Source organism: Podarcis muralis, chromosome 15, assembly GCF_964188315.1.
Source record: "Podarcis muralis chromosome 15, rPodMur119.hap1.1, whole genome shotgun sequence".
Taxonomy (NCBI): domain Eukaryota; kingdom Metazoa; phylum Chordata; class Lepidosauria; order Squamata; family Lacertidae; genus Podarcis; species Podarcis muralis.
The window spans coordinates 3,352,727-3,380,159 of record NC_135669.1 but is presented as its reverse complement, the minus strand read 5'-3'; the positions used below and the strand labels follow the sequence as shown (position 1 = coordinate 3,380,159).

Genomic DNA, 27,433 nt, shown 5'->3' with positions numbered 1-27,433 from the left:
CATGGATGCTTTAGCTGAGATTCCTGCATTGCAGAGGATTTCACTAGATGACCCTCAGGGTAGCTTCCAACTTCTCTGATTCTAGAGTTTGGTTTCCTAGGAATGTAAGTCTCTGGGTACAGTAATGTCTTTATATATAGTTTTATTTACAGATATGTACAAACTAAGCATAAGACAGAAGAGCTCACAGCATTAACAATCCCTACAACCTCCAAAGCCACAGCTTTATTTCAGCAAAGAAAGCAAGTCAAGCCTCTGTCTCTCTCTTTCACCTCCCAACGTCAGACTAGACTAAGACAAATACAAGCTCCCTGGCTTATTTCCCCACCCCTAGGATGACGTGGCATCCAGCCAGGTGAGGGCGGGAGGCTTACCCCCTCCTGAAAGAGTGTCACCAGCCCGTTGTCTCTATGGTAACATGTTTGGTCTTGACCAACTCTTTACACATGTAAATGGATACCTAACACACTTTAACAAAGAGACTGATTTGACCAGTCCAGCAGGTCCTGCTATTAGAGACTACAGTCTTACAGTTACAAAATCACAGGCTTGGTTGGAACCCATCCTAACCAACCTCCAGTCCTATAACAATGCAAATGCTACAAATTTGAAAGAAATGGGCTATGGATAGGAATGTTCACAGTCATTGCCTTTATCCACGGTACACCCTGGAATGTTTCAGCATGAGGTTCCTTGTTAGCAAACCCAGCCAAAGGTTTTCTGTGTGACTGGGACCTCATAGCTTCCTTGGGGCTTGCTACTTAATGTAGGAAAGGGTCCCAATTGCCGGCAGTTATCTCCAATGCTTTACCTCTCAAAGCCCAACACTGTCAAGTCAGTTTCCCTAAAAGAATTCTGGCTGAGGTAGTTTACCCCTCATAGTGCTTTGAGGGAAAGAATGTGCTTTAAAGGTGTAGTGTGTACACAGCCCATGTCTGAAACCCCCACCTTCCATGTATGGGACACCTTTACACAAGAATCAATGTAAAAAATATCAGCAAATATCACTTCCTTTTCACTGCAGTGCTTTGATAATGGTATGCATTCCCCAGCAGAAAGGATGAGGATAGGGGAAACCATTTATTTACCTATATATTTAAATATTTATTAACCACACTTTTCATAAAAATACAGCAAGGCAGAGTACAATATACTGTATAAACAAAAATAATCCAACCTATCACACAGAATACAAAATCAAATCAAAGGAAGAATGAGTTCTCTGCTCTCATCATGATCTTCTTGGTGTATGCACTCTACCTCTCAGCTAAAAATGAGGTGGCACTTGTTTTTGAATGGGGACTAAGTTCTCCTCACAGCCCAAGCTGCAACACCACTACAGCACTATCCTTTAAAGACTGGGTTATTTATGGGGTGATCAGCAGTGCAGTCAAGTAATTTTAGATTCTATATAGACTTAAAAGCCTTACTTGAGGAGGGAGGGTTCCTTAGTCAAATGCTCTACCCCATCACACAGAAGAAAGCAAAGCACTTACATATTATGCAGAATACAAAATTAAGCACAATTATGGTTAGCCACGACAACAACAGCCAATCAGTTTATTACTGGAAGAGGCTGGAGGTGCAATGATGGAAGAACTAGATGTCACAACTATCCTTCCTAGCTCTACAGCACCCACAGGCCAAGGGATATAGCTCAGTGGTAGAGCATTTGACTGCAGATCAAGAGGTCCCCGGTTCAAATCCGGGTGTCCCCTCATTCTTTTTTCCCTCCTTCCTGAAAAAAAAAGTAAATTCCCCCAATTGCATTTGCGCGTCGATTCCTTCCTATCCCTGCACGGAAGGGAAGCTGGGGCTGCGGCAAATGCATTCGAAGGGAGTCTTGCGGCGGCGCCCGAGCAGTCGGGGAAAGCTTTGCTCCTCCTCCTCCTCCTCGGCTACTGAGCCGCCAGGGCCCGATCCACGGCTTAAAGCAGCGGGGGCAAAGCCAAAGTCCCATCACCCCCTGCGCCGAGCCAGACTCCCATGATGCCCTGCGAAAGAAGCGCCCGTGGCCAGTCGCCATCTCGGTATATCAATCTGATAAATGAAATAGAGATTCCCCCCTTCCTTTTCTTTGTGTTTGTAGATCTATGTTCACACCGGAAGTGTGCCCAAAGGGACCCTGAGGCGACTGCGCGTGCGCTGCTTCATCCTGCAACTCTACGGTTGAGGCGGCTCTTGCATCCCACCCCGTTCGGCTATCGCATTTGACGTCACTTCCGACGCCCAGTCCTCCGAGACCCGGAAGTGGAGGATGGCTGAGGTGTCGCTATGCGCCGGGCGCCCGGCGCGCGGCCCGGAGAAGCCGCAGAGGAGGCGGCTGAGGTGAATTTTGGCGGGGAGGGGAGGGCAGCGCGCGCGCGTATGTTGCGCGGCCAGCTCGGACTCCTGGGTTCTTCCTTCGCGCCCAGTGGCGCCGCCGCCGCCGGCTTCCCTTCCGCCGTGTCTGAAAAGGCGAGGGAGGAAGGGCAGGTTCCCGGCGGAGGCGGCGGCGGCCGAGGGGGGAGCCTCTCCGAGCCATTTTTGAGGAGAACGAGGGTCTGGTGTGGGGTCCACGGCGGAGCCCCCATGCGCCGGTAACTGGGCCTCGGCGGCGGAGCTGCTGGAAAGCCGTGCGGGAAGCTGGGTGGGTGCCCCGCCCCCCCGTTGTGGCGGACGGCGCCCCTCGTTCCTGCGGCGGCGGAGGAGGAAAGTCCTCTGTTTGAATGGCTGTCCCGGGCCAGGCTGGTCTAAGGGGTAAACCGAGAGAAGCGTTCGTATAAACTGCGGTGAAACATGAAGTGTGTGTAGCAGCTTCCCACAGCTGGCTGGCTATTGGAAACTGTGTGCTGGGCTGGATCCTGTCACCCTCCAGATGTTGTTGGGCTGTTATCAGCCCCATAGCCAGTACTGAGGGATTATGGGAATCGTGGTTCAGTAGCACCTTGAGGGCTAGAGGTCCCCTGTCCCTGTGCTATCGCCGTCAGCTTCCTAAAAATCTCATGCTTGTTATGTGGAAAGAACCAAGTGCAGAAAAGGGCATATTATCCAGCTGCTGCATCAGCTCCCCTAGTTCAAAAAGTTGCAACATTGGAAGCTTTGTAGTTTAGCAAAAAAAGAGGCTAGCAAGGGTATGCTTCAGCCAAGGGACTTTAGTTAGATGCAGCCAAGGTAATTCTTAATGTCTTAAAGCATAGAAGCCCATGTATTACATAACATGCAGACATGTAATAAAAACGAAGTATTCTTTAATCCTGAGATGAAAGATGAACCTTTTTGCATATTTTCTTCCTCATAGGCCCCCATCCTTTCAAGTCTGGGATCTACTTGCTTCATTGTAATGTAACCTAGCAACAGGGTATTATACTGACAGTGTAACTTGGTTTTTAAGTTCAGCAGATCTGCTGATTTTAATGAAAATCCCATTTTAATATCTTGTTTTTTCTTCTATTCTCTGTTTAGTTTCTGCATGATATGGCTTCTTCCAGCATTCTTTGCATGGAACTATTAAGATATGTAATTTGTATTAAATAGCTGGTATAGTTTGCGGAAGGTCACAATGTTTCAGAGGTAAGTAATTATAAGTACTTCATGTTGCGGTGTCATAATTTGGAACATGCACACTTGGAGTTCCATTTCAAACCATAAATTGTTAAGTGGAAATTACTCATAATAAGACTGCAGAGTCTGCATTAATGCCTTCAACAATGTTGGGAAACCTCTGGCCCATGAGACCATTTCCTCACCTGCCCCGTACCTGATGCCACATATGACATCAGGTGTGGAACAGGTAAAACACAGTTGCAGAGAAATAGTTGGAAGCCTTAAAATTCTCCTCTAAATGTTCTTTGGCAGGCAAATTTTGTATGTGGTACCTTTTAAATGTTGCCCCAAAGGCAAGCCTGCTGGGATTTGTTCCACATGGCAGCTCCCAAACAGAGCTTCTGAGTGCAATTGATCTATGCTGAAAGCAAGGTTTGCAGGTGCTGCCAATCAGTGTGTTGAGTGACACCATCAAAATCTGTGCCTTTGTCCATGCAATTTGAAATCAAACAATGTGGGCAAAAGAAAATGTTTCAACTGATGTCATAGTGATGTCAGGCAATTCTCATACATGCATGAAATGGATTTTTTGAACATATTGTGATAGTGTTGCATCTGCTAGCAGCCAATTTGTTTCTGATTCAAGGTTCTAGTTTGTAAAGTTGTAATCATTATATATATTCTTTACACACACACACCCTGCCAATTGCTTCAAATTCTGTTTAGAAAGTAGGGATTAACTTGGTAATAAGACTTGAAATCTTATTGCAGTTAAAGCCTTGATTGTATAATGTGGGTTTTTGTGTTTTAAAATGTTATTTAAAATACAGTGTGTTCTGCTGGTTATTTATAGCTGGAAGCTAGCAGTTTTGTTGCTTGCTTCAGCATCAAATCGCACTGATACAGAAGATGTATTTCAGCAAATGTATGCTGGAAGGTCATCAAGCATCAGACTGCATTCAGTTAAGTGGGAAGTTTACATAACCTCACATCGCTCCGCTAGCTTCACTGGAAGTAGTGTAAGCTAGCCCTGGGCTTCTTCGGAAGGAAGAGTGAGATATAAATTTAATAATAATAAAATTGCCTGTATCTCCAATTTGTGAGTAACTGTGTTAGTGCACTTGCTTCAGATATGAGAGATGAATTGACCACCTCAGAACATGTATTTCATATTGCCATGCCCTCACACAGTATGGTTTGGTGAATGGAGTTGCTGGAGATGTATCTGAGAGGCATTCTCTATCCTTAGCCTAGCAACATTGTTGTGTGGTTAAAATAGGACAGTCCCATGCGCACCATCCTATACTTTTTGAAAGAAGGGTAGGATATAGATCAGGGATCATTGCTAATAATTTGTTACATTGGTTTAGTTTTTGTGCTCATCAGATGTTGGATCTGAATAAAAGTACCATCTTTTTAATATCACTGCAATCTTTTCTTTTCAGTTCCTATTTGTACCATTGGTCCTGATGATTATGTTTGTGTCTTATGAATCTGTAACATTTGGCTGACAATAGAAGTCTCTCTTACTGTACCTTGCCTGATCAAACTGTTCTGAAATGGGTAGGTAAGTATCTGAATACTGTCGGGGTGAAAGGAATAAGCTGAGTGCTTGATGGGGATGTAACGGACTTAAAAGTCTATTTGACTTTGGGCTCCCTTAATTTTGACACTTCCTGTACTATTTTTATTGATGAAGGTACAGTTGGAGACAAAACACCTCACATTGTTAACAAGTACAGTGCTACCTCGGGTTAAGAACTTAATTCGTTCTGGAGGTCCGTTCTTAACCTGAAACTGTTCTTAACCTGAAGCACCACTTTAGCTAATGGGGCCTCCTGCTGCCACTGCACCGCTGCTGCGCGATTTCTGTTCTCATCCTGAAGCAAAGTTCTTAACCTGAGGTGCTATTTCTGAGTTAGCGGAGTCTGTAACCTGAAGCGTCTGTAACCCGAGGTACCACTGTAAACTGTTACAGCTGAATACTGAACTATACAAGATACAAATAGGTACAAATAATGAATAGATAACAAAAGGTGCTGAATTTCCATTGCTTGTTTTCAGCACTTGTGTCATGAAGAAATATAAAACACAAAAGGAGCTCTGCTGAATGAGATTAAAGGCTATTCTATTCTTGCACTCTGTTCTCACACTGGCCAACTAGATGCCAATGGGAATTCTGCAGTGAGAACGTGAAATTGACTTAAATGGAAAGGACTCACAGTGGCATTGCATGTAAATTGGAAAAGTGGGTAAATGGTGTTTGGAAATAACAGCACATATATAAATTATTTTTAAAATATTTTACCAGGTTTGTCATCTACTTAACACTTTAAAAATGATTTTTCATGATAATTTGCTTGGAAACAATTATATAATGATGTAAGTGTCTGCGGGAGGTGTGGGGGAGTCCAAAGTAATAATGGAAAGATGCTAAACAACTAATGCTGTTTTTATAATATGTTTTTGTATTGAAAAACCTTAATAAATATATATTTAAAAAAAAAACAAAACACTTTAAAAATGAATTGATAAGATATGCATTTGAGAGATTGTGATAAAGGAAAAGTGTTCTTTGAAAAAATGTTGCACACCTGTAGCAAGCAGCATCATAAAGGAAGCATTGCCCTTTCTCACACAAGAAGAATGGTGGTACTTGCTTCCACAATTTAAAAAGTAATTTTAATCAAACTGAAATGAAAAGCTGCTACTTGATTAAATTGGGGCATCTTTTAGTAAATCAAAATGCATTTAATTGCTTAAGTTAATCTAACTGATGAATGAATTGAAGATTCCATCTCTAATTACTGCAACTCTATACCATAAATGTAGTACCCCTCATGTTGTAGTCCTGCAGTCTGAGATATGAGGATTTTGGCTTGCCCTAGGGTCATCATGCTCTGGTCCATGGGGTCACGAAGAGTCGGACACAGCTAAACGACTAAACAACAACAAGAAGGGTCATCTAATAAGCTCTGCTTGACTTACAGCAGAAACTACAGTACACAAACTCTTGAATATAGCAGTGTCTTAGAAGGCTACACTGTGGGAGCTGAAATTTCTGACCACATATACAATTTTGTGTGACTAAGCCATATCCCCTGATCATCTCTTCTTCCTCCCAGCAGTCTCCACCCTTGTGGCTTCACTCCTCTGTCCCCAGGCAGCTACTTGTGTTCATAGCAGTATTGGGGGCTATGCAAATTTAGCTTGCATTCACTCATCTACTTAAGCATATCTATGTTCTTAATATTGGATTGTTGCTTCAGTGTCAATAGTGATGATATTGATGTTTTAGAATTACTGTATTTGAGCATCATGACTGCAATAGGAGGACAAGGTATACATCTTCTAAATACAGTGGTACCCCGCAAGACGAATGCCTCGCAAGACGGAAAACCCGCAAGACGAAAGGGTTTTCTGTTTTGGAGGCGCTTCACAAGACGAATTTCCCTATGGGCTTGCATCGCAAGACGAAAGCCCATAGGGAAATGCTGGCGGTCGGGAGCAAAGACTTTCGCCCACAGCCGGCCTTCAGAAGAGGACCTCTTCTGAAGGCCGGCGGGGGGCAAAAGTCTTTGCTCCCCCCCCCCCGCCTGCCTTCCCCCCGCCTGCCCCGGGCGATCTTAAAATGCTGGCGGGTGGGAGCGAAGCGTTCGCTGCCGACCCCCAGCATTTTAAAATCTCCAAGGGACAGCAGAGAAGTCTCTGTCCCGAGGAGATTTTAAAATGCTGGGGGTCGGGAGGGAAGCGCTGCCGACCTCCAGCATTTTAAAATCTCCCCGTGTCCAGGGGAGGTTTTAAAATGCTGGGGGTCGGGAGCGAAGCGTTTGCTGCCGACCCCAGCATTTTAAAATCTCCAAGGGACAGCAGAGAAGTCTCTGTCCCGAGGAGATTTTAAAATGCTGGGGGTCGGGAGGGAAGCGCTGCCGACCCCCAGCATTTTAAAATCTCCCCGTGTCCAGGGGAGGTTTTAAAATGCTGGGGGTCGGGAGCGAAGCGTTCGCTGCCGACCCCAGCATTTTAAAATCTCCAAGGGACAGCAGAGAAGTCTCTGTCCCGAGGAGATTTTAAAATGCTGGGGGTCGGGAGGGAAGCGCTGCCGACCCCCAGCATTTTAAAATCTCCCCGTGTCCAGGGGAGGTTTTAAAATGCTGGGGGTCGGGAGCGAAGCGTTCGCTGCCGACCCCAGCATTTTAAAATCTCCAAGGGACAGCAGAGAAGTCTCTGTCCCGAGGAGATTTTAAAATGCTGGGGGTCGGGAGGGAAGCGCTGCCGACCCCCAGCATTTTAAAATCTCCCCGTGTCCAGGGGAGGTTTTAAAATGCTGGGGGTCGGGAGCGAAGCGTTCGCTGCCGACCCCAGCATTTTAAAATCTCCAAGGGACAGCAGAGAAGTCTCTGTCCCGAGGAGATTTTAAAATGCTGGGGGTCGGGAGGGAAGCGCTGCCGACCCCCAGCATTTTAAAATCTCCCCGTCCAGGACACCTGCCCCAGCTGCCCCACTTCGGAACGCTGTTCCGAAGCGGGGAGGGGGGGCGGGAAGACCTGCCCCAGCCGCCCCACTTCGGAACGCTGTTCCGAAGCGGGGAGGGGGGGCGGGGACACCTGCCCCAGCCGCCCCACTTCGGAACGCTGTTCCGAAGCGGGGAGGGGGGGCGGGATCAGTCCTCCGCTGTCCGGGGCGATTTTAAAATGCCGCCCGCCAGCATTTTAAGATCGCCCCGGACAGCGGAGAAGTCCTCCGCTGTCCCAGGGTTTTTTAAAATGCTGGGGGTGGGAAGAAAAGCCCTTGTCCCCCCCCCCAGCCTTCAGAAGAGGTCCGGGGACAGACTGTCCCCGGACCTGGTCTGAAGGCGGTTTCCCTAGGAACGCATTAATTGATTTTCAATGCATTCCTATGGGAAACCGTGCATCGCAAGACGAAAAAACCGCAAGACGAAGAGACTTGCGGAACGAATTAATTTCGTCTTGCGAGGCACCACTGTACATACAAAGTGTAGGGAAGCATTTTAAATCTAGGAATTAAGAGTTAGTAATGTAACTTTTGGAGTCTTCCTTCAGTTCCTGAAACTGCAGAATCATTTATTTGAAGAGTTTACAATCTACTTAAATTCACTATAAAATATTTTCTGGCTTAGAACATTTGGGATCCAGTGATTGGATCCTTTGTGTGTCAGTGATTATACTGTAGTAAGGTACCTTTTCAGACAGGCTATCTTTTTGTTTTCTAAATTTCAGGATCAGTGTTTCTTGTCTGTTTCCTGCTTCTTGGCACTTCAGCATTTCCCCAGTAGGGTGTCCACGAATATTGAACACCACGTTACGGCAGATTATTGTCATTGGGTTGCTCGCTGCTGCCTTTTTCTTGCTGTACTATTCTGTTGTAAAATATGGCTACAGGGACAAAAAGCTGCACAGGTAAGAACATCCTGTAAGACAAAAATATATATTCCAAAAGTGTTTGTTCACATCTGAGAACAACACAAGTAACGGATAGTTGTTTTTGCTTTTAAATGTGCTTCTAAGTCCCTATAAATTGAATGCAATTTGCAGTGAGATCTTATGCTTGTTGACTCTTTAAGCTCAGTCCCACTGGTTTCAGTGAAATTTGCTGCTAAACAACACTTTGATGCTCTCTTCCAGGTATCTTGCTCGAGTAACCGACACAGAAGCTACAGATACCAACAATCCCAAGTTGAACTATGGTATTATGGTGGACTGTGGTAGCAGTGGATCCAGGATCTTTGTGTATTGGTGGCCGAGGCACAATGGCAACCCACATGATTTGCTGGACATCAAACAAATGAGGGACAAAAACAGCAAACCAGTGGTTATGAAAATTAAACCAGGTATTGGAGAAAAGGCCATAACTTCTTTTTTCCCTTGCCATAGCTTAGCAGCAGGTCTTAAAAGGAATGGTAATTTATAAAAATGTAGCGGTTTCATTTTATTAAATGTTTCATTGTGTTTTATCCCTGTTTTACTTGGGATGATATGTCCAGGCCAATTTTGCCCATGTTTACTTGGAAGTCAGTCCGTATAGCCAAGGGATTTGATTTCATTCTAACCTCCTTCACCTCATTCTTGCAGACAGCTCTGCTTGCTATTGTAACATAAAAACAAAGAGTTGTTTCCCTGTGGTTTGAAATTCAGCACTGGTTGGTCTGTGCAGTAAACTGGACGGTTATAACTTTAGAAAAACTCATTGAGGAAGGACCTATTGGTAGTTACGTCAGTGACTGTTTCATGGAAGCTACCTTGAGTATATATAAAAAGGTGGTATATAAATAGAAGTTGACGTGTTATGTTTAGATTTTATTTGTTGTCAGACTTGATCTGTGGCATCTGTTCAGTGTCCTTATTTTTTATGTGAATAAATATGATCAAGTCATACTTTTCTTTTCATCAATGAACTGTGTTTATATGCAATATTTACTAAAAAAAATACTGCTGTAGCCTAAAATGCTAATATAGCATGTGAAATTATGCTATTTGGCATATTTATGAAATTTACAGGGAATACCCTTAGGCATTTTTACTCAGGCACAAGATGTTTAGTGAAACTTACTTCCAATTTGGAAAAAAAAATTGGAGAACACTTAAAAAAACCACCTATGAAATGTCCTATTTTCCAGAATGAGTGAAATGCTTTTAAGGATCTGGAATCCGTGGACCAGTTCTATTCAAAGTGCAAACTTCAGGATGCCATATTAAACTTCAAGCCATATACTTTTCCTGACACATAAATTGAAAGATGCATCATTCAAGTACCTGTAATATGGCCTTTTCCCTGGCATTCAAACATACTGTGTATGCCTCCCTTCAAATAGATGGAATGATTATTTGACGTCTTGGGGCCTTTCTGCTTCATTTGGTTGCATGGCCGTTATATGGACTCCGGTTATATATGCCTTTTATGCTCTAATAAAACATATTCCAAGGTCCATTCTAATACAACCTTTGTAGCATGGGAGCCAAGGTGTTTTACCTTTCGCCTAGATAATGTTACTAATCTCAGCTCACATATCGTGGGTTTTTTCAACAACAGTCTTGACCTTTCCAGAAACAGGCTTTTTTAAAACCAAGAAATCACTTTTGTAGTAAAGTTATGGCCACATGAATTATAGTGGCTAGTAGATCCTTTTGCTCAGGCAGTATTTTGTCTTTAATTGGATTGTGATACTGAATGTTACCAAGAAATTTCACCAAAAAAGCAAACAGGTTATTCAGCTTCCAACTCTTACAATCAGAAACTCTTTGAAATAATAAGGGTTTTTTTGTATGTTGGACTCTCCCACTTTCTGCTGTATGCATATATACTCATATGTATCTCCATTGCTTTTTTTAGGCATTTCAGAATTTGCTACCTCTCCTGAAAAAGTCAGTGACTATATTTTCCCACTTCTGAGCTTTGCTGCTGCACATGTACCGCGTGCAAAACATAAAGAAACACCTCTGTATATCCTTTGTACAGCAGGGATGAGAATCTTACCAGAGAGGTGACTGAATATCTTTTTTCTATTACAGTTTAATACAGAGAATTGAGTATGTTAGGGGTCTATTTGTATTTTAAACATATTTGGAATCTTGCAGCCAGCAAAAGGCAATACTAGAAGACCTGCTAACTGATATCCCAGTGCATTTTGATTTTCTGTTTTCGGACTCGCATGCTGAGGTTATTTCAGGAAAGCAAGAAGGTAAGGAACTGTTTTTGAAAAAGACAAGTTTGAAACCACATTCACTAGACTGATGGAATGTCTGTCCAGGGAGCAGGTCCCCTTCAGTGGGTGACAAAGAACTGCTACAAGAAACACAATTGTAAGAGATGCTGTGGATCACAACACAGACAGAGGAGAGCAGAGATATGTCCCTTTCCAGGATGTCTATATACCTAGTTAGCCTACAACCAGATTGTGTCGATACCAGGTCACTCCAATTTTAAGAAGCAAAAAACACAGGCAAATTGGAAGTTAATCTTGAAGGGGCAGGGGCTCCTTAGATTGCTACATTTCCTCTCTACTATAAATTTAAAAAAATATCCAGGGATGTAGCAGGGTTAGGGAGTTTGAGGGTGTTAGTTTGATGGTTGGTTTTTTAGGTAGAATATATTTGGTGGGAAGGAGAATGAATGGATGAGGAGTCTTCCCTGCATGATATAAGAGTAAAATCGGCTGGATTTGTGCAGTATGGAGAGAGGCTGAGAAAGGGCTTTATTGGAGATTCATCAGTAGAATGTAAACAGTTGATCTGAATAAAGCAGATTCTAAATGTGATGTGGGTGGCGCTGTGGTCTAAACCACAGAGCCTAGGACTTGCTGATCAGAAGGTCGGCTGTTCGAATCCCCATGATGGGGTGAGCTCCTGTTGCTTGGTCCCAGCTCCTGTCCACCTAGCAGTTTGAAAGCACGTCAAGTGCAAGTAGATAAATAGGTACCGCTCCGGCGGGAAGGTAAACAGCGTTTCCGTGTGCTGCTCTGGCTCGCCAGAAGCGTCTTAGTCATGCTGGCCACATGACCCAGAAGCTGTCTGTGGTCTGCAGACAAACGCCAGCTCCCTCAGCCAGTAAAGCGAGATGAGCACCACAACCCCAGAGTTGTCTGCAACTGGACTTAACTGTCAGGGGTCCTTTTACTTTTAAATGTCTTTGAATAACCATACACTGTTTACCACCACACCCCTCCATTCTTTTCAAATACAATTACATTGTGTGAAATACACTTTTTGCAACTCACCTGTATTTCTTGTAGCATCCTTAGTTTGATTTCTCTTAATTTTTAAATTTACCGTATTTTTTGCACCATAACACTCACTTTTTTCCTCCTAGAAAGTAAGGGGAAATGTCTGTGCTTGTTATGGAGCGAATGCCTGCGGGTGGCGGGGGGGATCTGCTGCAGTCGTGAGCAGAGGATCCATGGTTCCCCTTCCTTCCCTCCTCCGTGGTTACAAAGCATGGATCCACATGGATCCTCAGGATTTTTGCATTGGGCTACTCCAAACTCACTGTCAGATCACATGTCTGTGGCCACAGCATGAACCACAAAATCATATATCCACTATTTCGTTTAGAATATTTTTTTTCTTGTTTTCCTCCTCTAAAAACTACGTGCGTGTTATGGTCTGGTGCGTGTTATAGAGCAAAAAATATGGTATATATTTATATTCTATATTTTAATTTTTTTTAAAAAAAATCAAGACAGAGTACAAGATGCAAGAAGAAAATTGGCATAAAAACTTGATGAAAAACATAAATAAGTCATCAGGTGTTTCTTTGTCTGCTTATCTGACTTCTTAATTCACTGCACACATCACAGATACTGGAATCTTTATTTTTTTGTAAGCCTTTCTTTATCCCTTGTTTGTTTTTTCCAGCAATACACCTCTTTCCCCTCGTCGTGGTTCCTGTGCCTTGTGGCCCTCGAGAAAATGTTGCACTACAACTCCTATCATCCTTCTGGGGATGATGGAAATTGGAGTCCCAACAACATCTAGAGGGCCACAGAGTCCCCACGCCTGTTTTAGCTAAGCCATCGTGTTTTGTTATTGATAGCTGTTCATTGGCAGGCTTGTACTATAAAGCTGGAGGGACGCAGGTGGCGCTGTGGGTTAGACCACAGAGCCTAGGACTTGCTGATCAGAAGGTTGGCGGTTCGAATCCCCCGCAACGGGGTGAGCTCCCGTTGCTCGGTCCCTGCTCCTGCCAACCTAGCAGTTCAAAAGCACGTCAAAGTGTAAGTAGATAAATAGGTACCACTCCAGCGGGAAGGTAAACGGTGGTTCCGTGTGCTGCTCTGGTTTGCCAGAAGCGGCTTAGTCATGCTGGCCACATGACCCGGAAGCTGTACGCCAGCTCCCTCGGCCAGTACAGCGAGATGAGTGTCGCAACCCCAGAGTCAGTCACGACTGGACCTAATGGTCAAGGGTCCCTTTACCTTTACTATAAAGCTGCAAGAGCACACTCTGGTGGCAACATTTGGAATTGCTGGGCAGAGCACTTTCATACTACAGTACAGTCGTACCTCTCAAACGCATTGGCTCCCGAACAAATCAGCTCCCGAATGATCGAAACCTGAAAGTGAGTGTTCCCATTTTCAAATGATTTTCAGAAGCTGAGTGTCCGGTGTGGCTTCCGCTCCTGCAGCCAATCGGAAGCCTTGCCTTGATTTTTTAACTGTTTGGGGAGTCGAATGGACTCCTGGAACGCATTCTGTTCGAGAGCCAAGGTACGACTGTACATAGATTTTTAGAAGGTCTTGGAGAGGCTGGAATTTTCTGTTTTTTTCACACATCATTGTGGCCAGTGAGGAATTGTTGTTTTTCTTTTTTTAAACCATGTACCTGAGAAGTAGCATGTCTGGATTAATTTTTTTAAAAGGAAAGTAGTTTTCCATACAACTCAAGTTTATTGGGGCTCATCCAGACTTGTAGTTGTCCAGTGCCTAGAATGCAGTTTTACCCCTGCCGTGCCATTTTCCTCCAGAAAACCCGCTCTTTAGCAATAAATTGCAGCAAACATCAATCCAGAGTAAATCTGATTGGCATTTGCACAATTCAGTGGTAAAGATCTGGTTTCCCGGGGTGAAAGCGACTGGGCAAGGGCAAGTCTCGTTGGGCCCTTGTTATAATACTGTTTTAATTAAGTTTACTATTTTTAAAGGCGCAGCTCAATAGCTTTTAATACTTAAAATTGTTCTCTTAAATTTTCTAGGAGTATATGCATGGATTGGAATCAACTTTGTCCTTGGAAGATTTGAGCATACCGATGATGGCAAGTGTCTTAATAGCACTCTATGTAGCCTACCAAAGGGAGAAATGGTGTTGATGGTCTGATGGCTGTTGCTAGTGGACAATATCCTGCAGCAGCTGTGAATGAAAGTTGATCAGCAGCTGTGCTTGGTGGATTCTGATCCATAATAAAGATATAGAGTCTAAAAATATGTGTGTCTATTAGAGAACAGAAGGCATAAAACAATACCCTAAATATTTTCAGCTACAGAAGTTTTAACAAGGCAGTGTGTGTGTGCGTGTACACACACACATGCACCAGGAAGTCCCAAAAACATTAGCTTTTGAGAGGTATGGAAGAGACTTTGAATAAGTGCTTCAACCTCATACTGTATTATTTTCATTGCTATTTTCTGTATCTTTCCCAGCTCTGTGTTACCATTTTTGAAAATAATATACAAGGCATTCTAAATATGCCCACTTTAGAATGTCATTGCAACATTTCTTGTTTTACTCCAAACTTCTTTCCTAATACTGTTAAAATATATAGCACATATTTTCTCCCACCACAAGCTAACTTTCCTATTACCTTCCAGGACTCTTGTCATTATGGCTGTGATGTGGGATTATTGGGGCACTATGCTCAGAGAGCTTACCGAGAGTCCTCCTCAAGAGTGTTATACCAAGAATTGCATGTTTTTGTCAACTCTGCAGCCTAGCAAACTCTTGGCATTAGGCTGCCATTGCAGGATTGCCATTGCTACGTTGTACCAAGCTATGGCAGTGCAAATGTTTGAAATTCAGGTCCTCAGAAGGGTTTGCCCCCACATCTCAACATCCTTCACGTCTTGTCTTTCAGAGGATGATGCTGTAGTGGAGGTGCATATTCCTGGCAGTGAAAACAAGGAAGCCATTCTTCGAAAGAGGACTGTGGGTATACTTGACATGGGTGGTGTGTCAACTCAAATAGCATACGAAGTCCCTAAAACTGTAAGCTTTGCCTCTTCACAGCAGGTTATTATCTGTACAACTTTTCCTTCTTTTCCTTTTGTTTTTTTCCTGTGTTTTAATCCATATACCATTGATTCTTTTTCTTTTGCGTGTTATGAGTTCTGTGCTTCACTACGTGACATCTTCACCACAAGACGAGAGGAGGTTGCATCTTGATGTCCCATCAGCTAAGCAGTCTGCCTGTACATGATTCATTTCATCAGTCAGTTTAATGCAAATGGCCTTGAATTATGCTACACAACCGTTAACTTTTCCTGGTGTTTAACCCCCATTTTGAATTGTGCCATTTAAATTGTGACACTTCTGGTGGGAATATGTGGTGGTGTATGGATTGTGGGTGTTATTTATTTTGGTTTGTTTTTATAAAGTTTTATTCAGACCTTTCCTAATACATTGCAATAAAAACCAACTAATCTAAACAAAAACATAAAAAAGAATACAAAGTCCTCTTTCACAGATAAATCTTAACTTGTCACACACAGAGACAGGTGAACCATCCCAGCTCTCACCTGGGAGATTCTCTTCCCTGCCTCATGCAGGTTCTTTTGTCAATTATCAGTAACCTTCATCAGCATGTTAGCCCCTCTAACCCTGAATACAGAGCCACAAATAATACAAAAGACCAAAGCAAAGCAGAAAGAAAAAGGAAAGAAAACAAATAAGAATATAAAAGAAAAGAATAAAGTGGAAATGAAAAATAAAAAGTAGATAAAAAGGACTTCCAACTATCCATCTGTCAGTTATATATACAATAGTTCTTCAAAACAGTCAAATGTTCAATCTAGAGTAGTGTCCAGCTGTTCCTTCCTCTGCTAGGTGCTTTTTTCTAGTTTTCCATCTGGGACTCTCCTGTTCATTTCTTTCACTGCAAGAAGTCCAAAGGAGGTTCTTCGATTATTATTATCTGTAAGAGTCAACAATAGTCCTCCTTCAGTCCAACATCACAACGTTCCCTCCAATTTTAAGAAACTTATTCCTTCCTTATTCCTTCCAGAATTTCTTCACTATGGTTATGTATTAACACAACAGTCCATATTTAGTTCTTATATATAGTCATTAATCCATTCCCAAATTCATATCTTCCAATCCCATTTCTTTGTAGCTATTGGTTGTCAATCCTTTTTTTTTTAAATAGAATTTTTCTCCTCTTTCATTCTTTTTCCAAAAATGTTGCAGGAGACGTAGTAGCTTTTTCTTCCGGTTTCAATCAAAATTATACGCACAGTCCTTTCTTTCTCAACTCTATCTCTTCCAGTTCAGGATATTTCTTAGTCTCTCCATCTATGCACACCACCACCTCCTCCAACATCATAACTCCAGCATTTGGCTATTTCACTCCTTTAGGCATCTGTGTGGATGTTCTCTGGATTTCATCCTCTATTGTCTCCAATTTTACCATTCCATTCTCCTTTTCTGGCAGTTCTCCATCAGTATTTTCTCCAAGTATTCTGTAACTTATCCAGCCTCAGCTTTACACAATACAAGTTTTAAAACCATTTTACTCATCCCCACTTTAATTTCTAACAGTTGCTTATGGAATAATTGCTGCATGACATTGACCGTTAATGGTTTAAAATAAAATTTTAAAATAAAATTCCTTCCAGTAGCAGCTTAGAGACCAACTAAGTTTGTTATTGGTATGTGGTTTAAAATAGTTTAAAATTCAGCATCCACAGTGCAGTCTCAGAAATCCACATGGTTCTTGGTTATCTTAAGAGTCAAGCAGTGCATTCCTAACATTTCAGTCCCATAGGCAGCCATGTAGCTCCACTTTTCAAGCAACACATTAATCAGTGAGATGGAGGGTTGAAAATAGATCACAATAAAATGAAAACCTCTCAGAAATGGAGAACCTCCCAGCTGTAGATAACTTTATTTGATAAATTACTTAAACACGCTTCATCCTTTATTTGTTTTCAGCCTCTTAACGATGTGTCCTCTTAAGCCAACTGGCAGGTCATATTTCACGTGAACATTTTAACCAACAGACAGAGAACGCCTCTGTAGAAATAGTCTCTGTAGTAATTTCAAAAGTAATTCAGGAAAGGAGGTTTCTCTGTCCCATGGAGGGAGTAATAATTCCAGGGCATTCATAAGTTAATATATCTGTCCCTTGCCTTCAGTAATTTATACTTTATATGTGGTCAAGATGTCAAAGGGAGGGAAGGAAAAGAAGAGGCAAGAGTTAATGGGTGAATATAAGAACATGTTCAGTTCCCCCATGGGTGGTTGCAATCAGTTTGGATCGTAAATTGCGCAGATTTGGTCAACTAGCAGAGTTTTGGGTGTTGGTGCTGCTTTCTTTAGCAAGGGGTACCCAATGTGGTTCTCTCCAAATGTTAATCAACTGCAACTCCTATCAGCCCCAACCAGCATGTCTGATTGCCAGACATGATGGGAGTTGTAGTCCAACTACATCTGGAGGTCCCCCCGCTTTGACACTTGGGTATTGAGTACAAAGAGTTCCTCTAGAGAAAGTTCTTGTGAAAATGTTTAGAGAGCTGCAGATTTGAAACAACTTCCCTGTATTCAGATTTAAGTGTTACACAACACAAAGCAGAGCTGTTCATGCCTCTTTAATCTCGTGTTTTGGGATCTGCAGGAGGAGGTGGCCAAGAACCTACTTGCAGAGTTCAATCTAGGTTGCGATGCTCACCAAACTGAACATGTGTACCGAGTTTATGTGGCAACTTTCCTCGGCTTTGGTGGAAATGCTGCCCGGCAGAGATATGCAGACAGCATATTTACCACCACAGTATTTAGAAACAGGTAATATTCTATGATTAACTTGATTTCCAGATCCAAATGATTTCCCTCCTATACATGTCAACATTTAAATCTTCTCCAGTGAGATGGGCACATCTTCAGATGGTTGCAGTAATCATGTAGGTAAGAGCTATTTGACAGTGGGACAGACACCCTCGGAAGGTGGTGGACTCTTCTTCATTAGAGATTGTTAAGCAGAAGGTGGATGCTTTAGTTGAGATTCCTGCATTGCAGGGGGTTAGACTAGATGACCATGAAGGTCCCTTCCAATTCTACAATTCTATAATCTCCTTCCCAGCACCCTCTCCCTGTAGGGCTTTGGCTCAACTGGAACTCCAGTCAGGCTCACTCTGCCCCCACCCCTTTCCTCACACCTCAGTTCCAAGGAACTTGGAAGCCTCACTCTTAACTGCTACGTGTCTCCCCAGCCCTTCCTTATCTGACTTATCTCCCAGCCATTATTATGATTAATATTGCCATTTACTCAGTTTGTATATACTGCCCTTCACAGGGTGGTTCACAAAATGAGAACACAAAATACATAACAAACAAAAACAAACCAATAACCCTCTCCCACAAACAGATATAAAAGGCTGTATAATGTCTACTCAGCCAAAGGCCTGGTTATAGAGAAATGCTTTTGCCTAGTGCTTAAATATGCCATGAAGGTGCCAGGTGAGTCTCCCTGGAGAGAGCAGTCCAGAAGCGGGGAGCCACCACAGGAAAGACCCTGTTCTCATGTTACCACCCTCTGGACTGCCAGCAAGCCCTGCTGACCAGCGTCCCGATCGCGTATCCATGCAAGAGGAACATTAGAAAAAGAGAGCCAGTGTGGTGTAGTGGTTAAGAGCGGTAGTCACGTAATCTGGGTAACCGGGTTCGCGTCTCCGCTCCTCCACATGCAGCTGCTGGGTGACCTTGGGCTAGTCACACTTCCTTGAAGTCTCTCAGCTCCACTCACCTCACAGAGTGTTTGTTGTGGGGGAGGAAGGGAAATGAGATTGTTAGCCGCTTTGAGACTCCTGAAGGGGAGTGAAAGGCGGGATATCAAATCCAAACTCTTCTTCTTCTTCTTCTTCTTCTTCTTCTTCTTCTTCTTCTTCTTCTTTCTCATGGGAGGAGCTGTGTGGCACTGGAACAGCCTGCCTCAGGGAGTGGTGGGCCCTCCTTCACGGGTGGGGGGTGGTTGTCTGTCAGGGATGTTAAGCACAGGTGGAATGGTCCTCTGTTAAGGATGTTGTAGTTGCATCCTGCATTGACCATCTCAGGCCTACTAGAAGTCACAGATTTTCCCATTGTGTTGCTTTCCCCAATTTGTGCCTGCCCACCTGACACAGCACTAGGTGGGACCACTCTCCAAGCCAGAGAGATCTGGTATCCTGTAAACGGTTTTTGCACATGTAACTTTGTTCAATCTTTTTTGCAGGCTTCTAGGCAAACAGATTGGTATGACTTCTGATACCCCCTATTTAGACCCTTGCCTGCCTTTGGATGCTGAGGATGAAATCCAGCAGAATGGGCAGAAGATGCATCTTCGAGGGACAGGAGATTTTCACTTGTGCCGTGATGTTATTCAGCCTTTCATGAATAAGACAAATGAGACGCAGACTTCTTTGAATGGCATTTATCAGCCTCCTGTGCACTTTGAGAACAGCGAGTTCTATGGGTTCTCGGAGTTCTATTACTGTACCGAGGATGTATTGCGGATGGGAGGAGAGTACATCGCTGCTAAGTTTATTAAAGCTGCAAAGGTAAAAGGTCCCTCTGCTTTTGGGTGGTGAAGGGGCAGCTAGAGTGTCAGACCAAGGGCCTTGGAGGCCAGGGATCATCTTCTCAGTGAACCCACAAAGCTAATTTGGTGATCTTGGGCCAATCACTTTTCTCTCAGCCTAACCAGCCTCAGATGGTTGTTGTGAAAGTGAAATTGGCAGTGGTGGGGGTGGGGTGGGGGTGTGTGTAAGAGAGAGAGCGTGCTTTTTATATGACCCTGAGTTCCTTGGAAGGAGGGCAGGGCAAAATATAATAAAATTAATGCTACTCTTTATTACACATGTACATGAGTTGTGATTGATGTTGAAGAGTTTTGGTTCTGAGAGTCCTAAGTTTCTATCATTAAGGTAACATTCTGCTATATAGGTATATTTATTTCATTTATTAAATGCTTTCCATGAAACATTCCAAAGCGATCGACAATAAACCCATCAATAAGAAAGATTTCCTAACCAATACAGATACAAACTGGGATTGGAATATTCACTTAAAAGGATTTTTGAAAAAGGAAGGTCTTCAGTTGGTACCAAAAAGGACAATAGAGACAGCGCTTGCGTGATATGTAACGGGGTGGGTTCCAGATGTATAGACATATACATGCAATACACAGATTTCCTGCATATGTTCAATAAAATCCTCACCAGCCAACTCCTTAATTTTCAGTTTCATGGAGAGGGAACAGCAGGGGGTGGTAGTTACTGTGATCAAACTGGGGGAAGAGGTTTGGGCAAGAAGAGTGGCTGGAGGGAGCCTGGCTGAGGGATAATGCAGTTGCTCATAGTGGTGGAGCAGAGATGGGTGGTGGAGATGGAAAGAGATGTAATTTTGAGCTAGTAGGCTCTGCAAGCTCATACTGACAAGGGAGAAGCAAGTTCTTTAAAAAGGTGCTCAATTTTTATTTGAGACCAATTGACACTTTTCTTTTTATTTAGAGAACCTGTTTCTCCCTTGTGTGTGTTCCTGTTATAACCCCCACCCTGTTTCATTCCTGGAAGCTCTTCATACATATTTAAGTCTCATTGTAAGTGGCTGGAGGTGCATTACTTTTTGCTGGGCTTTGCCCTAAGCAGGGAGGGGCATTCATGCTTGACTCCTCTTTATTGCATGCTGCTTTTTAAAAGAGTTTTGAAAAGGATTATCTTTAATTTTATCCCCTGAACACAGTGAGCACTATACTGTGTAACAACCCTTCCCTGCTGGCTGGCAGAAGGGAGAAAGGGCTGCCTAAAATCTGCCTTTGCCCCCACAAATTCTGAATGCCCCACCCCCAAGATTTGTAGATCATGCCCCCCCCCCCCCTTTGGGCACCAGTTAAGAATCACTGACCTAGGGCAAGATACTGTCTCCCAGCCTTATGTTTTCCTGTCTGTAAAATAGTAAAGTAAAAACAAGTGAAGGTTGGATGCCTTACCAAAAAAACCTTTTTCCTAATCTTTCCTTCCTGTATACTCATTCTCTCCAGCCTTGCATATCCATTTGCTGTGTCACTAACTTTGCTCCCATATGCTTTAGTGTATTTCAAAAAAAGATAACAACATTGTAGAGTGGCTTCAAGAACCACTGATTATGAAGCAATTTGCATGTAAAATTGCTGTATAAAATGTTGTTAATATTTAGGTCCATCTTCTGGTGAGCTCAGATATCTGAAATAATGCATCTCCCTTAATTAGCCACCCCAGTTCCTTAGACCAAGGCAGAGAGGCACTTTTTGTTGTCCCACCACCACGGGCAATAGCTTTGGTAGTGACATGGGATAGGGCCTTCTCTGTGGTAGTGGCCCAGTTGTGGATGAAGTATGCCATTTGGCATTTTGGTGCCTGGCAAATACCTGTTTGATTGCACAGGCATTTGGGGGATTATTAGTCTGCTCCTAGTTAGTTTTAAGTACTTAGGCAGTTTGGGGTATATGTTAATAGATTTAATCATATTTTTACCAGCTCTTGCTTATTAAATATGGATATATTACTGTTTTAAAATTTTTGTAACCCTGAGATTTGTAGATGATTGGGATAAAAATTCTGTGAGATAAAAGGATAGATAAATACAGAAATATCTCCCTACCATTCTATTTTATCCTTGCAATAATGTTGGGGTTGGTCAGGATGAGAGACGGTGACTGGACCATAGTGCATTTTCCCACGGTGAGGGGATTTGAACCTGCTCTTCCTAATTGAGGTTGAACACTCTGTCCAATATACTGCGCAGCTTCTCTGGTTAATGCAATAGCCCTCAATTTTCTTAGCCCCCAATATTTCATTACATTCCTTGCCTCCAAAAATGTATAATATTTTCTATATAATATTTTCACATTGCCTTCAAAATGTATGTATTTACATTCTTTGTGTTTCTTTTTCAGGATTACTGTGCAACAAAGTGGTCAGTCCTAAGGGAACGTTTGGACCATGGTCTTTATGCCTCGCATGCAGACCTTCATCGATTGAAGTGAGTGTTTGTATTCCCCCATGGCTGGATCTGCTTGAGCATCCTTCCTGGGGAGAGAAGAGCCGAGAACAAATTGTACCAGTAGTTGCTAGAAGGAAACACTTCAAGGAGGCTCAGAAGCATTTATTCTTGCCATCTGAACTACTAGCCATAAACTGCAGAGCTTTTTGGAACTGTGGTTGAGTACCGAGTACAGTTTCATAAGCATGTAACGGATGCTGTACGTTTATAGCTATTTTGTATAACATAGTTCTAGTGCAAACAACCACTAGGACTGTTGCAGTCAGTTCCCATGTGGTGGAGGGGAGAGACCCACCCCACAATGGGCCTGACCTCCTACACGAGCTGGTTAGTACAGTGGTACCTCTAGTTGCTGTTCGCACCCCAAAAAGTCCGCAACTATAGCACCTCTTCTGCGCATGTGCGGGCGGCAAACCCGGAAGTATACACTTACGGGTTTGCCGCGTTCATAAGATGAAAGTTGTTAACGAGTGGAACACAACATGAGGTATGACTGTAATGCAAATGCCTGATCCGTGAACTTCGGTCTTCCCCCACATAAGCTGGGCTTCCATAAAATCCCATTGTGCATCTGGTGGTTCACACAAGCTCTTACCTCCACGTTGGAGGAGTAGTGAGGGGACGTTCTCCATCTCGGGAGGAGAGTAATGATCCAGTGAGTTTATGAATCATATCTTAGTGTTCCCGAAGGTGACTGATTAGTGAAAAAGGCTTATACTTTTCGGATCCGCAGTGCCAGATCTGTTAAATGCTGCTATTCCTGGAAAAATGGAGTGGGTAGCACTGTGGTCTAAACCACTGGGCCTCTTGGGCTTGCTGATCAGTGGTTTGAATCCATGGGACTGGGTGAGCTCCCGTTGCTCTGTCCCAGCTTCTGCCAACCTAGCAGTTCGAAAGCACGCCAGTGCAAGTAGATAAATCGGTACCGCTCTGGTGGGAAGGTAGACAGTGTTTCCGTGCGCTCTGGCTTCCGATACGCCATTGCTCCAGAAGCGGTTTAGTCATTCTGGCCACATGACCCGGAAAGCTGTCTGTGGACAATGCCGACTCCCTTGGCCTGAAGCGGGATGAGCGCCCCACCCCACAGTTGCCTTTGACTAGGCTTAACCATCCAGGGGTCCTTTACCTTTTACCTTATCTATTCCTGGAAAGTCCAATAACGCTGTCTATTAATTACAGAAAATTAACATGAGAAAACCTTGTTAAAGTAGCCAATACTTAAGCTTTCATCCCACCTTTTTATCTCTTGGGTTTAATGTTCAAGCCTGCTGGAGCAGATGCACTCCCTCTGTCATAGCAAAACTTAATAATCTATTCCATATAAGCGCCTCATTTGTTGGGTGCAATCTAGAGAATGTCTGTGTAAGTTTAAGTAGAAAGTGTGCCATTGAATTAATGCACAAGATCAAGGGAATTCAGTTATTCTTTTCAGGCTGTGCTTTTTATGTCTTAACGAGTTCTGCTTCTGTTTAAAAACAGCAGAAGTTGACTTCTTAATGTTTATTCTTTGTAGGTATCAATGCTTTAAGTCAGCCTGGATGTATGAAGTGTTTCACAACGGTTTCTCTTTTCCTGTAAACTATGGCAACTTAAAAACTGCACTGCAGGTCTATGACAAAGAGGTGCAATGGACGTTGGGGGCCATTCTCTATCGAACACGGTTTTTGCCTTTGAGGTATGGCTTCACTTTTCTGAAGTGTGGTGTTCAAAAAGAGCCAGTCAGTCAACAGTCACAACCCTTTCAGTGGATAATTTTCTCCAGAAAACTTTGCATCTGTGATGCTTTCTGAGCATCATGTAGAGCTAGTGAGTTGCCCGCCAGATGGTGGGAATAGAGGACAAATGGAATGGTGGACACTAGTTGTTGTTCACCTCTGTATGCCCTGTTCCTCGAGACCAGCACAGCAGCCTTTGCTGTTGGGTTGCTAGACATTCAGATAGGTTTGAGAGGATGAAAGGAATTGGTCTAAGAGGAAGATGACATTAGCGTTACAGCTGCTGACATCACAACTCCCCCCCCCCATAAAGTTCTAAGGGGTAGTTTAGGAGTTGGGGCTCTTCCCACTTGAAAATCACCATATTCCTCAGTTGCCCTCTCAGCTTTCTTCTGGCATCTCCCACCCTTGCAGAGGCTGACTTGCTGAGGTGTGTGTTGCTGTAAGATTTCTTTCACGCTAATAATTTTGTTCTGTTTTCCCAGGGACATCCAGCAGGAGAATTTCCGAGGCAATCACTCCCATTGGCGCAGCTTCTCCTTTGTTTACAACCATTACCTATTCTTTGCCTGCTTCTTTGTTGTGCTGCTGTCCATCCTGCTGTACCTGTTGCGATTGCGACGGATTCACCGGCGAATGCTACACAGCGGCCCGTCCCCTTCCCTCTGGATCGAGGAAGGCCTCCCGCCACCGAAGATCCCAGGAGCCTTATAAGCTGCTGAACACTGGTCTTAGGACTTGCTAAAGAAAAAGCCATCGTTTTTGCCTCAGGGTTCTTTTCTCATCCCTAGAAACCGTTGCCCAAGTCTCTTGCTGTGGTGTTGGAATCAAGAGGTCACCTGCACCTGGAAAACTGAGGGGGGGGGGGAAGCAGGGTCAGCTCCGCTTGGCTAGACTGAGGGAATATCAGCCAAAATTATTTTAAAAACTCATACCTTAAAAGTAAATGCACTTTGACATTGAGGGGAGATGTTGTGGAGGGAGGAACGAAAAGTGTGGGGCAGGGAAGACTTAATGCCAGTAAATAAATAAATGGGAAAGAAGCAAACTAGTCTGTTCTCCACTGTTCTGTACACAACTACTGTGATTGTTCTCTCAATATATGGTAAGCCAGCTCATAAAAAGTTCCTGTGGATGTGAGGGAAATCTTATTAACCAATAATCCATCCTGTAAGGCGGGGGGGGGGGGGCTGGATGGGGCTGGCCGGCCAGACCATTATCTTCCTGCACCTCTCGTGCCCACAGTGACATTGGGTGACCCCCTTTTTGCCTGCCTGGCTTGAAATCAGACTGGGCAGAAGCACAGCCTGCAAAGCACAGACTATCAGTTGAATGTCAGGGCTTGCAGAGTGCTATGCACAGCCCATCCTGACAGACAGCTGATTACCCCCTTTTGGCTGTAACTCATATGATGTTCAGTGTTGGGTAGGTAAGCCCAGCTGAAATGGCCCAGTAGACTTAATTGAGCCCATGGGCTGGAGGCTCTCCATTGGAGCCCTAAGAATATCTCATTTGTCCCTAAGCTCCACACACTCCGTATGCCCCAGAGCCACACTGACATCAGACAAAGGGTTCTTTAATCTATTCATTCCTGGTGTGAACAGCAACATAGGCTTTAACAGAACTCTCCCTTGGTGCTCTTAAGCCGCTTGCTGTGTCTTGGCTTGCACAGAGGAACCAGCACCCAGGGAGAATTGCGCAAAGTGAGAGTCAGCAGCAGGATTCATAAACCCTTCGCCACTCTAAGCAAATGCACATTGCAAGACGAGGCCTCCACCCAATCCTCTGCTGCTGTCCATGCTGGGAATGAGGGTGTTAAAGAGCCTTTTGTTGGTGTCTTGGCTTGCCTGTGAGTGTGTCAGTGAACAGTGCCAATATGGCTGGTATTGAAGCCCTTGCTCTGTTCAAATGTCTTTAAAAAATATTTTGTAAAATATGCTGACCAGGGCAATAGATCTTGAGGTTCTGAGCCGCCTCCTGAAAAGAGGGTTCTTCAGTTTGTTAACGTTGTGATGTACAGTATTCTTGCAATATTGTGATGGAGCAAACCTGGCTAGCTATTGTGATGTACTGGTGTTGGGAAATGCACTCATAACATGGCACAGTTGGCCTTGCCTGCAGTCCACCTGGTGTGCTTGGTAGCACTGTCTGTGCTGCAGCAGAGAGTTAATATATGTGTGGCTTTCAGTCTTTGGGCCGGGCAGTAATTATTGATCCTTTTGTAGTAGCAAATAATTGAGTGAGACTGAAACACTGCTTGGACGCGTGCTGGAAGGATAACATGTATGCTATCATGTCCTTATTTCTGGCTATAGAAACTGTTTTTTACTTGAAAGAACATGTTCATAATTTAAAGTGGCATTTGTGTGAACATCTCATAAAATACAAGCTTTATCATCTTAGAAAGCAGCATCTGGTTTCACTCATGCATGAAGGGGTGTGGTGTGTGTGTGTGTGTGTGTGTGTGTGTGAGAGAGAGAGAGAGAGAGAGAGAGAGAGAGAGCGATATTAGCCTAATTGTACCTTATTAGAAAAAGGGACGCGGGTGGCGCTGTGGGTAAAAGCCTCAGCACCTAGGGCTTGCCGATCGAAAGGTCAGCGGTTCGAATCCCTGCGGCGGGGTGCGCTCCCGCTGCTCGGTCCCAGCGCCTGCCAACCTAGCAGTTCGAAAGCACTCCCGGGTGCAAGTAGACAAATAGGGACCGCTTACTAGTGGGAAGGTAAACAGCGTTTCCGTGTGTGTCTCTGGCTCGCCAGAGCAGCGATGTCACGCTGGCCACGTGACCCGGAAGTGTCTCCGGACAGCGCTGGCCCCCGGCCTCTAGAGTGAGATGGGCGCACAACCCTAGAGTCTGTCAAGACTGGCCCGTACGGGCAGGGGTACCTTTACCTTTACCTTTACCTTATTAGAATCTCTTCCAGGCTTGTGAAGTTGGAGTGGGAGGATACATTTGAAATTAGTTATAATCTTTTGACTGGAATCCCCCATGTGTGCTCTGGTCCAGGAACATCTATTTAAGGAGGGGAGTTGCTCTTGCACATGTTGCTCATGCTTTGAATTTCTTTCTTTTCTTTTTGGCCTATTTAGATTCCCACACATCTAATTTTATTGTAACCCTTTACCCCCGAAAGACCCAGGATTGTAATTGGCTCTGAGTGTTTAAGTATATTATAGAAATGTAGGCAACAAGTGTAACTATCAGACTTCCTTGGCATTTTGTGTTTTTTCAAAAAAAAAGCTGAAGCCTTTTGCTTTCCAATTCTATATACAGTGGTACCTTGGGTTACATACGCTTCAGGTTACAGACTCCGCTAACCCAGAAATAGTACCTCAGGTTAAGAACTTTGCTTCAGGATGAGAACAGAAATTGTGCAGTGGGAGGCCCTATTAGCTAAAGTGGTGCTTCAGGTTAAGAACAGTTTCAGGTTAAGAACGGACCTTCGGAACGAATTAAGTCC

General features: G+C 43.7%; 1 protein-coding gene and 1 non-coding gene across 5 annotated transcripts; both read left to right on the top strand.

Moving 5' to 3' along the window:
- The first annotated feature begins 1,646 nt into the window (after window positions 1-1,646).
- On the top strand, window positions 1,647-1,718 carry TRNAC-GCA (transfer RNA cysteine (anticodon GCA)). The gene has a single exon. It is a non-coding gene; the product is annotated as a tRNA-Cys (tRNA).
- A 462-nt stretch (window positions 1,719-2,180) lies between these two features.
- On the top strand, window positions 2,181-26,380 carry ENTPD4 (ectonucleoside triphosphate diphosphohydrolase 4). 4 transcript variants are annotated; one of them, XM_028707652.2, is made up of 14 exons: window positions 2,181-2,328; window positions 3,445-3,552; window positions 4,971-5,088; window positions 8,766-8,945; window positions 9,171-9,376; window positions 10,876-11,026; window positions 11,121-11,224; window positions 14,233-14,292; window positions 15,109-15,263; window positions 17,863-18,029; window positions 19,453-19,777; window positions 22,153-22,238; window positions 23,773-23,934; window positions 24,460-26,380. In XM_028707652.2, exons 5-14 carry the CDS (start codon window positions 9,238-9,240, stop codon window positions 24,686-24,688), a joined length of 1,578 nt encoding a protein of 525 aa, XP_028563485.2. In that variant the 5' UTR covers window positions 2,181-2,328; window positions 3,445-3,552; window positions 4,971-5,088; window positions 8,766-8,945; window positions 9,171-9,237; the 3' UTR covers window positions 24,689-26,380. The 4 variants fall into 4 exon arrangements, with proteins under 4 accessions (XP_028563485.2, XP_028563482.2, XP_028563481.2 ...); XM_028707649.2 differs by having other exon boundaries at window positions 4,971-5,092; XM_028707648.2 differs by lacking the exons at window positions 2,181-2,328; window positions 3,445-3,552; window positions 4,971-5,088 and adding an exon at window positions 5,618-5,773 and having other exon boundaries at window positions 15,109-15,239.
- Window positions 26,381-27,433: the final 1,053 nt, after the last annotated feature.

Bases quoted from the DNA above. Each gene is read 5' to 3' on its own strand.
- ENTPD4 (XM_028707647.2), top strand. From the start codon at position 5,733: ATGGAAAGGACTCACAGTGGCATTGCATGTAAATTGGAAAA. The intron at 9,377-10,875 runs GTATTGGAGAAA...TGCTTTTTTTAG, and splicing joins GGTTATGAAAATTAAACCAG to GCATTTCAGAATTTGCTACC. The intron at 11,027-11,120 runs GTGACTGAATAT...GGAATCTTGCAG, and splicing joins ATGAGAATCTTACCAGAGAG to CCAGCAAAAGGCAATACTAG.